This window comes from Triturus cristatus, chromosome 3_2 (assembly GCF_964204655.1).
Source record: "Triturus cristatus chromosome 3_2, aTriCri1.1, whole genome shotgun sequence".
Taxonomy (NCBI): domain Eukaryota; kingdom Metazoa; phylum Chordata; class Amphibia; order Caudata; family Salamandridae; genus Triturus; species Triturus cristatus.
The window spans coordinates 678,432,739-678,445,930 of record NC_140584.1 but is presented as its reverse complement, the minus strand read 5'-3'; the positions used below and the strand labels follow the sequence as shown (position 1 = coordinate 678,445,930).

Below are 13,192 nucleotides of genomic sequence, written 5' to 3'. Positions count from 1 at the left end.
GGACCTCTGATCTATTGGAGGGGATGGGGGGGGACGGGTTGAAGCTGATGTCATGGAACGTCAATGGGTTGGGGGACCGTATCAAACGGGGTGTAGTTCTGCAGTATTTGCGTCGTCTGACTCCTGATGTGGTGTTTATCCAGGAGACGCATTTGGTTGGCAATGTCTGCCATGCAATGAACAGGGGGGGATACCGCCTCGTGGCTCACTCTGGTTTCACAACTGGCTCCAGGGGGGTGGGCATTCTCCTGCGATCCTCACTTCCGTTGGAGATCACGAGGGTGGTCTCAGATGACAGAGGGCGTTATGTTTGTCTGACTGGGAGGTGGGAGGGGCATCCCCTTGCCCTGGTCTCAATTTACGTCCCACCGGGCCTCCAGAACTCCACCTTCGCGGACTTGGGTCGAATGCTGCTTGAACTTCCGGATGGCCTTTTGCTTATGGGCGGGGATTTTAATTCGGTGGTTTCGGGTGACCTGGATCGTCACCCACCCAGGGCCCTCCCCGCTGCCCAGGCTTGGCTAGGTGGTCTGTTGGAGACCTTCGGCCTGGTGGATAGTTGGCGATTAATGCATCCGACCCAATGTCAATACACCTTTCACTCTGGGGCACATGGGAGTCTTTCTAGGTTAGACTATTTCCTTATGCCCGCGGCGCAGACGGGTCGAATTCGAGAGGTCAGGCACCTGGCGAGGGGTATCTCCGATCATTCCCCGCTGTGGCTTCTCTTTGACACCGAGTCGCGGTCTGCAGGGCGGATCGCTCCCATTAACCCGTGGTACCTGCGAGACCCTACGACCCGCGAGAGTCTGGTTAAGGCTATGGACCAATACTTTCTTGAAAACGAGGGGTCTGTGTTGTCTGCAACGTCCCTGTGGGAAGCCTTTAAAACCGTAATCCGCGGACACGCCCTCTCCCAGATAGTGGTGGCTAAGAAGCTCAGGAGTGAGGCGGTGGTGAAGCTGGAGACTGACATCTCGGGGCTGGAGTCGGCCTTGGAGGCGGGTGTCACTCCGGACGGGCTCCATGCCCTCAGCCTGAAACAGTTTGAATACAGATCTCTTGTCACCGACGCTGCCAAAACTATGTATAGGGAGCAGCAGGGTCGGTTGTATGATGCCGGGGACAAGGCGGGAAAGCTGATTGCGTGGCTGGATAAGAAGGAGAGAGTGAATCGTGTGGTCCCGGAGTTGCGTGTCTCGGATGGAGTGTGTGTGACTGAGCCTGGTGAGATTGTGGAATGTTTTGCCGACCACCTCCGGACTGTGTACTCCCCGGTGACTGATAGGGATGAGGAAGATTCTCGCCTTCTCCTGAGGGACATTGCTTTGCCTGGCCTTTCTGCCGAGGACCGTGAGCAGCTGGACGCTCCCTTGTCGGTAGATGAAATCGCGACTGCGATTCGGTCCCTTCGCTCGGGCAAGGCCATGGGTCCCAACGGTCTACCTATCGAATTATATAAGTTGCGCCCGGATAAACTAGCGCCCTTCCTTCGTCGTATGTTTCAGGAGTCCCTTGAGGCCGGTTCCCTTCCGGTCGACCAGCGCCTGGCCACGATAGTCGTGATCCCCAAGGATGGTAAGCCACGGGACCGCTGTGCCTCTTACAGGCCTATCTCACTGCTAAATGCAGAGCCTAAAATCCTGGCTAAAGTCCTTGCCAATCGTTTGTTGAGCGTCATCTGCGATCTGATTCATCCTGATCAATGCGGCTTCATCCCACATCGCAACACCGCCCTCAACTTGCGGCGTCTCCATGGCGCCCTCGCCAGGGCAGAGTACCTCTCCGAACCGGCCGTGCTGGTTTCTTTAGATGCCACGATGGCCTTTGACACCATCGAGTGGCCATTCCTCTGGGCTGTCTTGACCAAATTCGGCTTTGGGGAGGGATTTCTTGGCTGGGTGAAGCTTCTCTACACGGGACCCATGGCTCAGGTGGTGGTTAATGGGCGGGTCTCTCGGCCCTTCGCTCTCGGTAGGGGTACGAGGCAGGGGTGCCCGTTGTCCCCTCTGCTCTTTGCTCTCGCCCTGGAGCCACTCGCCGCTTGGCTCCGCTGGGAGCCCTCGATCAGGGGGATCCGGTGGGCCCCGGGCTTTGAGGATCGGGTCTCGTTATATGCTGACGATATCCTCCTGTATCTTACCTCGCCGCGGCAGTCGCTTAACGTTCTCTTCGATGTTCTGACTTCCTACGGGAGAAATTCGGGTCTCACGATTAACTGGTCTAAATCCTGTGTCTATCCTATCTCCGGTGGCCCCCCCCTCCTGCCGCCTCGGCTTCCGATCCAAATATCTCTGTCCGGCTTTAAATACCTGGGGATACACATCTCGTTGGACCCGGTAGCTCGCTATGAGCACAATCTCCTGCTTCCACTTCGGCGTTTGAGGGAAGACACGGCTCGGTGGTGTAGGCTGCCCCTGTCCCCACTGGGTCGGGCCGCATTGTTTAAAATGATGTCCCTTCCCAGGTTCCTCTATGCACTTCAGAACTCCTTCGACATCATTCCAGTGGCCTACTTTCGGGAAGTAGAGAGCCTGCAGAGGAGACTGGTGTGGGACGGACGGGCGCGTATCGCCCTGGCCAAACTCACTCTCCCCTGGTACGACGGGGGCATCGCGCTTCCCGACATTCGCAGGTATTATTGGGCCTCACAGCTATCAGCCATTAACCATGCCACGTATGCGCCTGGCTTGAACCCGGCGTATGAGATGGATAAATTCCTGCTTCCCGGCGGTAACTATAACAGGGCGCTTTACTCCCGCTCGGCTGGACGGACCCTGACGGGCCCCACTAAGATCGCGGTACGGATTTGGAAGGCGGCCAATGTAGCCATGGGCTGGAGTGAGCGACTAACATGCGCTACTCCTTTATTTGCCTCTGACCGACTGGGAAGCCTCTGGACAACGAAGGGGTTTGACCGTTGGGACACGATTGGCATCAGTAGAGTGGGAGACTTATGGATGAAGGGCGCGGTTAAGACCTTCGCGGCGCTCCAGAGCGAATACGAACTCACGGAGAAGGAGTTCTTCCGATACGCCCAGGTTCGGCACGCCCTGCTCTCTGTCTTTGGGGAGGGGACCAAGATCCCGGCCTCTTCGCCCCTCGAGGACCGCATACTTGATGGCCATGTTCCCGACAGTACTATCTCCTTAATCTATAAAAAACTCATTAATAATCGGGCTGACCTATTGGTGCGCCTTCGGGAGACGTGGACGGGGGACGGGGTGGAATTAGACGACGAGGACTGGCAGTCCGCGCTATCATCCCCCAAGGAAGTTGCCATTCCAGCCCGCCTCCGCCTGGTCCAGCTAAAGATTCTCCACCGGGTGTATGTGACGGGCCCCCGTCTGGTCTCGATGGGATTCTCGGAAGATGGGCTCTGCAGGCGGGGGTGTGGGCTCAGTGCCACCTTTCTCCATATCCTTTGGGAGTGCCGGGAGGTGGCGGAATACTGGCGTCGGGTTCATGGGGTCATGGGACAAGTCACCGGGGTGGCGCTGCTGCCGGAGGTGCGTCGCTGTGTCTTGAATGTGTGGGAGCCCAATGATTATAACGCGGCGCAGACTCGGTGGGCGGCCCTGGGCTACATGATTGCTAAGAGGGATATAGCGCAGCTTTGGGGCTCCCAGCGGCCACCCACCGTGTCAGTATGGAAGGAAAACATGGACTGGTGTATGTTCAGGGAGAAGACTGTATATGTGGCCCGCGGTAAACCCGGGGCATGGGGTAGAATTTGGGGGCAATGGAACGTGTATCGTGGGGGTATCTGTACGCCCCCCCTAGTGGACACCGATACTGCCTTGTCCCCCTGACCCTTGATGGTTCCTTGCAACTGATTGTGATAATCGAATATAGATGTTCCTTTCCCGTTACCCCCCCCCCGATCTTTCAGTACTCCCTCCTGTTGATAGCTAATTGAAGTTTTGGAGTAAAAGTCCCCCGGATGTAGCCTGACCCACGCTTTTTGCCCGTATGCCTCGCCTTTTGTTTTTTGTTGTTATTTATGTTAAATGTATGTCTCCTGCTTCTCTCGAGCTATCCTGAGCCATTTACGGGGCTGGGCCCCAGGTGTCGCCTACTGCCTTAACTAATGTACGATCCTTTCTGAATCTAGCGGCCGGCCCTGGTGGTTGTAGGCCCATGCTTGTAACTGATTTATTGTTTCAATAAAAATTTTGAAAAAAAAAAAAAAAAGTTTGTCCTAGTCAGAGATTTTACAGTCGGACTTTAGGCCTTTAAGTCCCAATCCACAAACAGAGTAGTTTTAAAGTCCCCCCCAGGACCTTAGGGGAGGCACTTAGAGACTCACAGGGTGTCAGACAGAGGCCAACAGGAGGGTCTAGTCCCAACTGATCAGCTGGGTAGTTGCAGGAAAGGCCTCTTGTAGCATGTTGTATCCCTATAGCTTGAACTAGAGGTCAGTCAGCCTTATAACTCTTGGGGTCCAGTTCTTTATCGTGGGTACAAGAGAGCTCAGATCCAGCTTTCTAGGTCCTTCTCAGGTCTTAGATTGTAGGTTCAATCCTCTTCTGATCTTCCACAGGTCCCGGAGTGGTCCTAAAGTGAATGCTTGGAGGTGCCACATTTATGCCTGGCACAAGTTAGGGGATGCAAATGACCCCAGGGACACTATATCTAATGAGGTAAAAGTTCCCGAGGCTAACCCTACCCACTTTGGGTATTTTCAAGATGGTCGCAGTCTTCAGCCACACTAACTTGGGCTCAGAGGGATGGGGGTTTGTGGAGAGTGTACTGTGGTAATCCTAGTGTCCTCCCACATTTAACAGGCAGTCCCAATACCCACCAGCAACCCCAGAGACAGAAGTCTGGTAAAATCAGAGCTAAGCTTTCAGTAACCAGACAATGGACACATCCAAAGTGCTTTGGCGTTCTGTTTCCCTCCTTTGAAGTGCTACCCAAATATTATATGTATGACATTCAAGCAGGATTTGACACTCAAACGTCCAAGGGGATGCTCACAGCCCATCCCCAGTGGCCACTCCAAACCAGCCCTGGGGCAGCTCTCCCTCCCACAGGTGTTGGTGCCTAGCAGGCTAAAGAGACATAAGGGTGGGCAAGCCCAGCGGTGAGCTAGATCCCCCTGTTACAGGGGTCGCCTCTTCGAAGTGCACAGCCCTCAATCCATTCTGTCTAGGGGAGGACAACACTTCCCCATACCCAAGGCACACTGTCCCTGTCTTGGAGCAAGTTCACACCTCGCCACATTGGAGCCATCAAGTTGCCAGATAACAGTTGGATAATTACAGAAAGGCCTCCAGAGGCTCTAGACTGGCAAAAGGTAACATTTCTAAAGTACAATTTCTGTAATGAGTAGGCAAAATTAAACTTTACCACTCAGTTGGATTTTGTTTAGCTATTAAAGAGTCCTTGAAATATTTCTGACTGAAATTAGCATTATGAGGTGTTCCAATGTAATACAGTGTTTCCCTATGGAAGCAGACAGCCTTGCTATAGTGAAAATACCCTTTATGTGTTTTCACTGTAAGGACATGGGGAATATTAAACTTTTACATGCCCCTACATGTCCTACTTTTAAATAACATTCACCCCACTCTATGGGCTATGGGGACACCTTACGGTTCCCTTATAATATTTACAAGGAAGGCTTATGTCTGTCAAAACAGTTATTTTGACTGGTCAAATTTGCAGTTTAAATTTGCACATCCAGGCTTCTGGTGGCAGGCCTGCAGTCATGTTTACATTGTCACTGCAGTCAGTGGCACAATGAGTGCAGCAAGCCCACTGGTGACATTTAACTTACAGACCCTGGGTACACTGTGGGTACCATATATTAAGGACTTGTAGGTAAATTAATTATGCCAATTAGGAGTTTATATCTATCATGTTGGAAAGAGGAACACAAACAGTTTACTATTGGTTAGCAGGGGTAAAGTGCACAGAGTTCTATAGGCAGCACAAGGTTGAGCAAAAGCCCCCCAAATTTGGGGTGATCCTGCAGAAAGGGCAATTTTTCAAAAGTACACGATAAATGGTAGCTAATGACAATGGGTGTAGTGCTACATGCCTCAGAAACACCAACATGAATATTCAGAACTGGCTAGCCTTTCTCCCAAAGTCGTGAATGAGCATGTCTTAATATCAATGAGCTTATGTGGTGGAACAAATAGAAATGGCACAATATGGTGTGTGGAGAGACCCTTCATAATACCTAACTATGAAGCACAGTATCAATTTGAGAGGATTCACCCTCAAGAAGTAAGACTAGTTAACATAATTTTTGTTTCTTGAATACAGAAAGTAAAAAAACACAACATAGTGAGGTTCCCTCATGGAAGTCTTGCGTATGTGGTGGACGATGAGCCAAATAAGAATGGGACTTCAGCACTCACACACGTAGGCTAAATTGACTCTTGGGCAAGTCTGGGAATCGCAGACGAAATACCCTTATGGACCTTGCGTGATCTCAGCCCTCTTACTGGCCTGGGAGTGATCAAAGTGGTGGCTAGAGAGATATCACTGGTGGAACTTCACAGGACTCAACCCTGAAGCCGAAGTTGGCCAGCCGGCACCCCAGAGGCCTGAGGTGTGCAGTGCCGAGAAGAACAACGTAACTACATTCAAACCAGAGGTGAAATGTCTGGGCTATAATAATGCCGTAACTTATAATTAGCCCGGACCTCCCTTACACATTTATTTACATATCTGCATGAAATTAAAAAATCCCCAAACCACTGGGTTTAAGCATTTGTCTATTATTTTGAAAAGAGAGTGCTAGAACAATAATTTCATCATGAGTACCAGAAATGTTTTTAGGTTTTTGAAGAGGTAACAGACCCAGTGCATACTGTGGGAAATGTGGACTCCATAGGTGTCTTATTTTAATTGTGCATCTTTCTGACCACACATTAAGTATTAACCAGTTAATCTATGAGAGACGGAGTGTAAACTGTAAATATCAAACTCTTACAAAGCATCTCATGCTTTCTGTATCAGCTTTGTGTTGTTAGCTGATGACCCATTTACCACGTGCGTTACGGTTTTAGTGTGATAATGATAACATGGCTTATTATCAAACTGCGTGAGCGCACTGCTTCACCCAATCCATTAGGTGAAAATTACAATATTTTCTTAACTTGTGAGCAATTCAGGTGACAAGTCGGAGGTGTTGAATGTTGACGACCCAGACTTGGACAAGTACCCGCTGTTCTCCAAAGCGAGGCGCTACGAGTGCTACTTGGAATCCGGAGATGTGCTTTTCATCCCTGGTAAGAATGGCAGGAGAGTTTTTCAAAATGTATTTTTTTTTACGTGATACATATATGCTTTCACATTTTACTGTGCAGTTGTCCTACTGCCATTACTTTCCCATGTGTTTTAAATAAAATCTCTACCACCAGTGCTTAATTTGAACCGGTGCTCAGCACCGGCACTTAATTGTCAACAATGCACATGGTGTCGCTTCTCATCTAATTTATAGAGGAGCAGAACAGCGTTTGTTTATGAATACAATATGCGTTAAAAATTACTAATACCTGCCTCCCCAGCCATTCCTTTAGCTTTGGGAATGTGAACTGTCACACTTGCAGGCTAAAAAGATGGTTAGTAGTTGTTTTGGCAGCGATGACGGGGGCGATGGGGTGGTGCAAGCTGCAGTGGCCTCCTGGTCAGGGTCCTGGCACTTACTATTTTACAGATTAAGTACTGTTTACCACACTCACCATATTGGAAATTTACAAACTTATAACCAGACTTTAGGAACCAGTTGTGTGACCAGAAAATGTGGGGCATTTTGTGTGTAAGAATTACATAGTGCCCGATCTGAATAGGAATTAACAGTCTGTGAATCCACATATTAAGTAATTACAAAATCGCAAAATTATCTCATGCGCTCTTTCTAATTGTGACATTATTGCATTGTGTGCATATTTGGAATCACTGTATTTTTAATATGAGATGATTGCACAGCAGAGAGAAAACAGCTTTTAGAGGTGCAGCATTGATACATAACAGAATGTGTACCAAGGAACACTTGCCAACATGGAATTGTGAGCAACGTGTTGGGTCAAAGATCACTTTCTTTTTGTAGAGGAAGGACATATTCTTGCCACTGACGTACCTAAAAACGAAAAAAAAAAAACCTTGAGTGTACTTAATGGCAGAGCAGCAGCCTGGGAATACATCTAGATAAAGAGAAACACATTTAGGAGTATCTTTTAACACCGTAAAAGAATAAGGCAAAGTGCTCAAACATGGAACGTGAGAAGAACTGGCTACAAACATGAAGACATGTTAGAAAAAGAGAACCCACAGTCACACATTCTGTCCTCACCGGAGCAACGGAAAAAGGCAACACTGCACCCTCGTGCCCTAGACATCATCTTCACTCCATGAATCCTCTGAAGGCCCTGTGAGCAGTGGTGGCTGCTCCTCTAAGGCGGAAGAGCCTTGGCCCACTGCTGCGAGCAGTGTAAAAAGGAAAACTAAAACGATAATAACTGATTGTTATTATCGTTTTAGTTTTCCTTCCGGCTCGGGTGCGGGGAGGAGCGGGTGGGCCGGGCTGACCAGTGCAGGGGGTGTTGTGTAAAGCACACTCTAAAGTGGGCATGACTGTTTGGCGGTCAAACCGTCATGCACACTTTGCATCCTCCCCACCAGGCTGCATTACACAGCCTGGTGAGGAACACGCAAGGTCTCCAAGCCCCTGTCTGAGCGCCGATCCACGGTGCTCAGACTAATCACAGCGCTGCTTAAGGCAGCGTTGTGATTGGACAGGGGATGGAAGCTTCCTGTTGCAGCACTGAGGAGAGGGAGCAGAGGCAGCAGTACCCTGCCGCATCCAGGCAAGTTAGTTTAATTTTATTTTTTGTCTCAATCCAGCCCCCCCCCCCCACCTCCCCCCCCCCTGCCCCTAGCCAGCCTCACCAGCTGCCCTTAGTAGCGGCCGCTACTGCCTGTGAGCTCTATTATGTTACCCTTTCCAGGTTATCTCGGGTGAAATCAATTTGCAGTGTAGAAATAATGTAATGACATTTTTAAATCCTTTGTTTAACAGGCAATCATTCACACGATGCGAGAACCTGTATTAGATGTCCTATCAAAAGTGGCCCATTGTCATAAAGATGTTTCTTTTTCAGCTAGTGCAGGCCACAAGAAAGATGTAGCAAATGGCCATGAAACAGACATTGGAATAAGCAGGAATGGACTAAGGCCAATCAGTGGGAAAAGCAAGTAGAAATTAAGGAATGGCAACACATTTTTGAGATACATATTTCTTTTAATTGTACAGCTTCGTTTTGTGTTTTGGGGGATTTTATTGTTGTTTAGCACACTTACTGCAAGTTATTTAGCTTCTTTAACTAACAGCGATTCGCATTAAATCAGGTGTAGCATGTTCTCATCATGTTACAGCTTTCCCCCTTTTTCTTTCTAGCTATGTGGTTCCATAATACAATTGCAGAGGAGTTCGGAGTGGGCGTAAATGTCTTTTGGAAGCACCTCTCGCCTGATTGCTACGATAAAACGGACACCTATGGGAACAAAGACCCTGCAGCAGCCTCCAGAGCGATGCAAATTTTGGACAGGGCATTGAAGACACTAGATGAACTGCCAGAAGAATACAGGGATTTCTATGCACGAAGGATGGTTTTGCGGATAAAGTCCAAAGCCTACAGCACAAACTATGAATGAACACTGTAACTTATCCAGTGACAAAAAAGGTACTTGGGATGGATGGTGCAACTCAGCGAACATGCCCCCTAATGATGAGGTTGTTCCTGTGGCAACAATAGGGGTTCTGGCTCCAACGCAGTAAGGCTGCGCCAATACAAGAGTCAACAAAAAAAATGCCAGTACTGCACTTCAATTCAATAGTTTCTGCTAATTGAGTAACAATCCTCAATTCGGAAAGACCAATCTTTTAGTCTGGTTTCTTATGAACATTTCTTTTTATTTTGGATTTTATTCCTAAAGTTTTTTTCTATTTTTTGTTGGACCTTCTTTAAACAAAAATTATTTCACAACAAATAGAGACTTGAAAGGTATATACAAAAACATCCAATATATACAAAGACATCAAAAATTGTCACAACTCACATATAATATATATCACTTTGCAAAATATTTAGTGGACACATTAAACATTCAAAGGACAACATTAAGTGCACTTAGAGACATAAACATACAAAACTGGACAAATTGACGACACATTAACAAATATAGCCTGTTCAGAAACAAGTGTAAACGCCCTGTGTTAAATAAAGTTTTTTGAGAAGAGGTGCGGATACTAGTGATTAGTATAAGATTTGTTTGTTCATATTTTCATATAATAGACCATCAGATAATTCAATTTTTAAGTTGTAATCCTGGGGAGATTGGTCTATTTGAGAGAACGGAGGTAAAGAGAACAGGGGTCGACGCGTTTCGAATCCCTTATGTAGCAGGGATTCTCATCAGGACCGTGAAGATTCAATCTGTATTTATGATTCAGTGGTCGGTCTCCCAACAAAGGCGCGCCTCAGTGGTGGACGCGTATGGAGGAGACTTGAGAAACTAATACCGAATTGTTTGAAGAAACTGACAACAAGTAACTGACCACGCGGTCATACCGCATCTCTATCTACACGATTAGACACTTTGTGATGTCTTTGTATATATTGGATGTTTTTGTATATACCTTTCAAGTCTCTATTTGTTGTGAAATAATTTTTGTTTAAAGAAGGTCCAACAAAAAATAGAAAAAAACTTTAGGAATAAAATCCAAAATAAAAAGAAATGTTCATAAGAAACCAGACTAAAAGATTGGTCTTTCCGAATTGAGGATTGTTACTCAATTAGCAGAAACTATTGAATTGAGGTTGTTCCTGTGGCACAGTGATGTCCAAAAGCCATTAATTAAATAAAGCTATATCAGGTTTGAATCCCTGAACTCAAAAGCAAGTAAACATTTCTCAACCGTGATATGTTGTCAAATAAAGACACTGTGGATATTCCTAATGAGCTCAAGACAGTCCGAAAACAGAGTACCATGGTACTCTAAGACAGACGCAGCAGAGAGGCAGTAGCTCCTTGATCGTGCCTTCAACATAGATGTAGAAGAATGTCATCTTAACTCCTCAGTATGTCTGGGGAAGCAAAGGTCTTGACGATTGTACATGTTGCAGAGTTAGTGGACACAAACTAATGAGTGATGTCGTTCTTGAGGTCTTAATACACAGTTTGCTTGCAGCCATATCTGTAGACCAACTCGAGATGGCATAATCTACAATTGCGAAAGAACCTGTTAAGGTGCTAAGGAGATGCCATTCAGTTTCTTTGAAAAATAAGATAGAGCATGATGGGGGATAATGGCCACCGGGTTGATTCAGTCAGTTTGTTTCCTGTTCACCCTGGGTACACATGTACTATCTGGTCTCCGATGACTTATTAAGACTTATTAAAATACAAAGAAAAATATGTCAATGTATAGCACTGTGACAGAGTTGTGTGGGGGAGAGAGTCTAATCTAGTTAGTTTATTATTCATGCATGTTGTGGTCATTAGAATCCCTCTGAGAGGGCAAATCCATGTTCCCAGACCAGCACAAATATTAGTGGTGATATGGACTTTTTTTATGTCACTTTTAAAGTTAAATTTCAATATCCACTTGGTATGCAATACTGAATTAAGTGCATCAGTTTGGACTGTCATTCGTACGCCAGCAACACACGAGTTATCAACCAGTGCATCAAATGCAAGTATTGCCTATGTTTTATGATCACCTAGATGCTGTAGAGCACAATAATAAACTGAGCTGATAATGTAGGAGTCGCTTTGATCAGGTAATGTCACTTACTGCTGAAAATATGTCCACTTATCTTGAGATATTTTCTTTTTCTAAATTTGTCTGAGTTATTGCTCTATGAGAATTCAAACTCACACCCTGGTGTGTTAATTTAATCTGTTGGGTCATGCACTTCTGATATCCCTATGCTTTAAAATGACAACAAAATGTTGGGAAATAAACCTGACCTAATAATCCAAAGACTCGGGCATCATTTATATTTTGGCGGGTGGCCAGTTGCTCCGGCAGGGCGAAGGAGTAAATTAGTCCGTTGGCCTGGTGGAGGGACCAACTTTCAGATTTATAAATTACCACCGAGCTGGTGGTCTTTTATAAAGCATTGCCAGGAACTGCTGTCATGGGGGTTCCTAGCAATGCTTTTTACAGTTTAGTCCAAGACTCCATCAACATGATGGAGCCTTGCACCAAACTGTTTTCTTTTTTATTTTCAAAGAGTATCCCAAAACAGTTTTTTCTTAAAAGTAATGCTCCCCTCGCCATGAGAGTCATTTCCCATTGTGGGGGGGAGCATTATTTGCATTTTACTGCCCCTTATCTGCCAGGGTTTGCTTGGCAGTGACGAACAAAAAGACAACAAGCATTTGCAATGCAATAGGTCTCGCATTTGTGAGAGTTTAAGCTATTGGTATTGAAATGACAATGCCTTTTAATTATCTGTTTTGATAATTAATAAATAAATAAAAGGCATTGTCATTTACAATGGGAATAGCTCAAACTCTTGTAAATGCGAGACCTATTTCATTTTAAAGAAGCGGCCGCCATTGTCCCGGGCTGCATGGAAAGTGAAAGCACACATGGCGCTCTGAATGTTGCAGGAAAGCATGTCGTGCCTGCAGTAGGAGAAACTCATTAAAGAAAACAGTGCTTACAGACTAAACAAGACACACCGTGTAACAACAGAAGTAAAAGGGCCAGTGCTCATGGGGGGTTACAAATAAAGACACAGCGGTACTAAGGAGGGGCTAACAAGCCTATTAACGAATCAGAAGCCAGCATTTATAATGTACGACACAAGCCAATTAAAAATATGGGCAGAAAGTGGGCGGAGCTTCAAGTCCATACACGAATACAGCACATGCGCTGTCCATGCTCTACCTAAAAACGCATTCCTGCAACAGTGGTGCAGCGTATCAGGACATATTTTCAGCAGGGTAGCCAAGTTTTTGGTTCCCAGCATTTGAATCAAAAGCAATGGAGAAGGTCAATGATATAGCACCTTGGTGGAATGTGGCAATATAACACAGTGATATAATGCACTTGTAGCATAGCCTTAGATTAGGAGAGGACCACATTACTAGGACAGCAGAGGAATGGCCAGGAGTGGGACAAGGAGATCCAGGAACAAAATACTAAAGGACTGCAGTTCAG

General features: G+C 46.6%; 1 protein-coding gene across 4 annotated transcripts in view; it reads left to right on the top strand.

Moving 5' to 3' along the window:
• Positions 1 to 12,004, top strand: part of TYW5 (tRNA-yW synthesizing protein 5) — a 148,907-nt gene extending 136,903 nt beyond the window's left edge. For 3 of the 4 annotated variants that reach the window (XM_085648689.1, XM_085648686.1, XM_085648688.1), the window contains 3 exons: positions 7,131 to 7,247; positions 9,416 to 9,751; positions 10,838 to 12,004. In XM_085648689.1, the coding sequence (XP_085504815.1) occupies positions 7,131 to 7,247; positions 9,416 to 9,672 (374 nt within the window). In that variant the 3' untranslated portion in view covers positions 9,673 to 9,751; positions 10,838 to 12,004. The remainder of the gene's footprint in view (positions 1 to 7,130; positions 7,248 to 9,415; positions 9,752 to 10,837) is intronic. The other variant, XM_085648687.1, reaches the window with a different exon arrangement.
• The last annotated feature ends 1,188 nt before the right edge of the window (positions 12,005 to 13,192 follow it).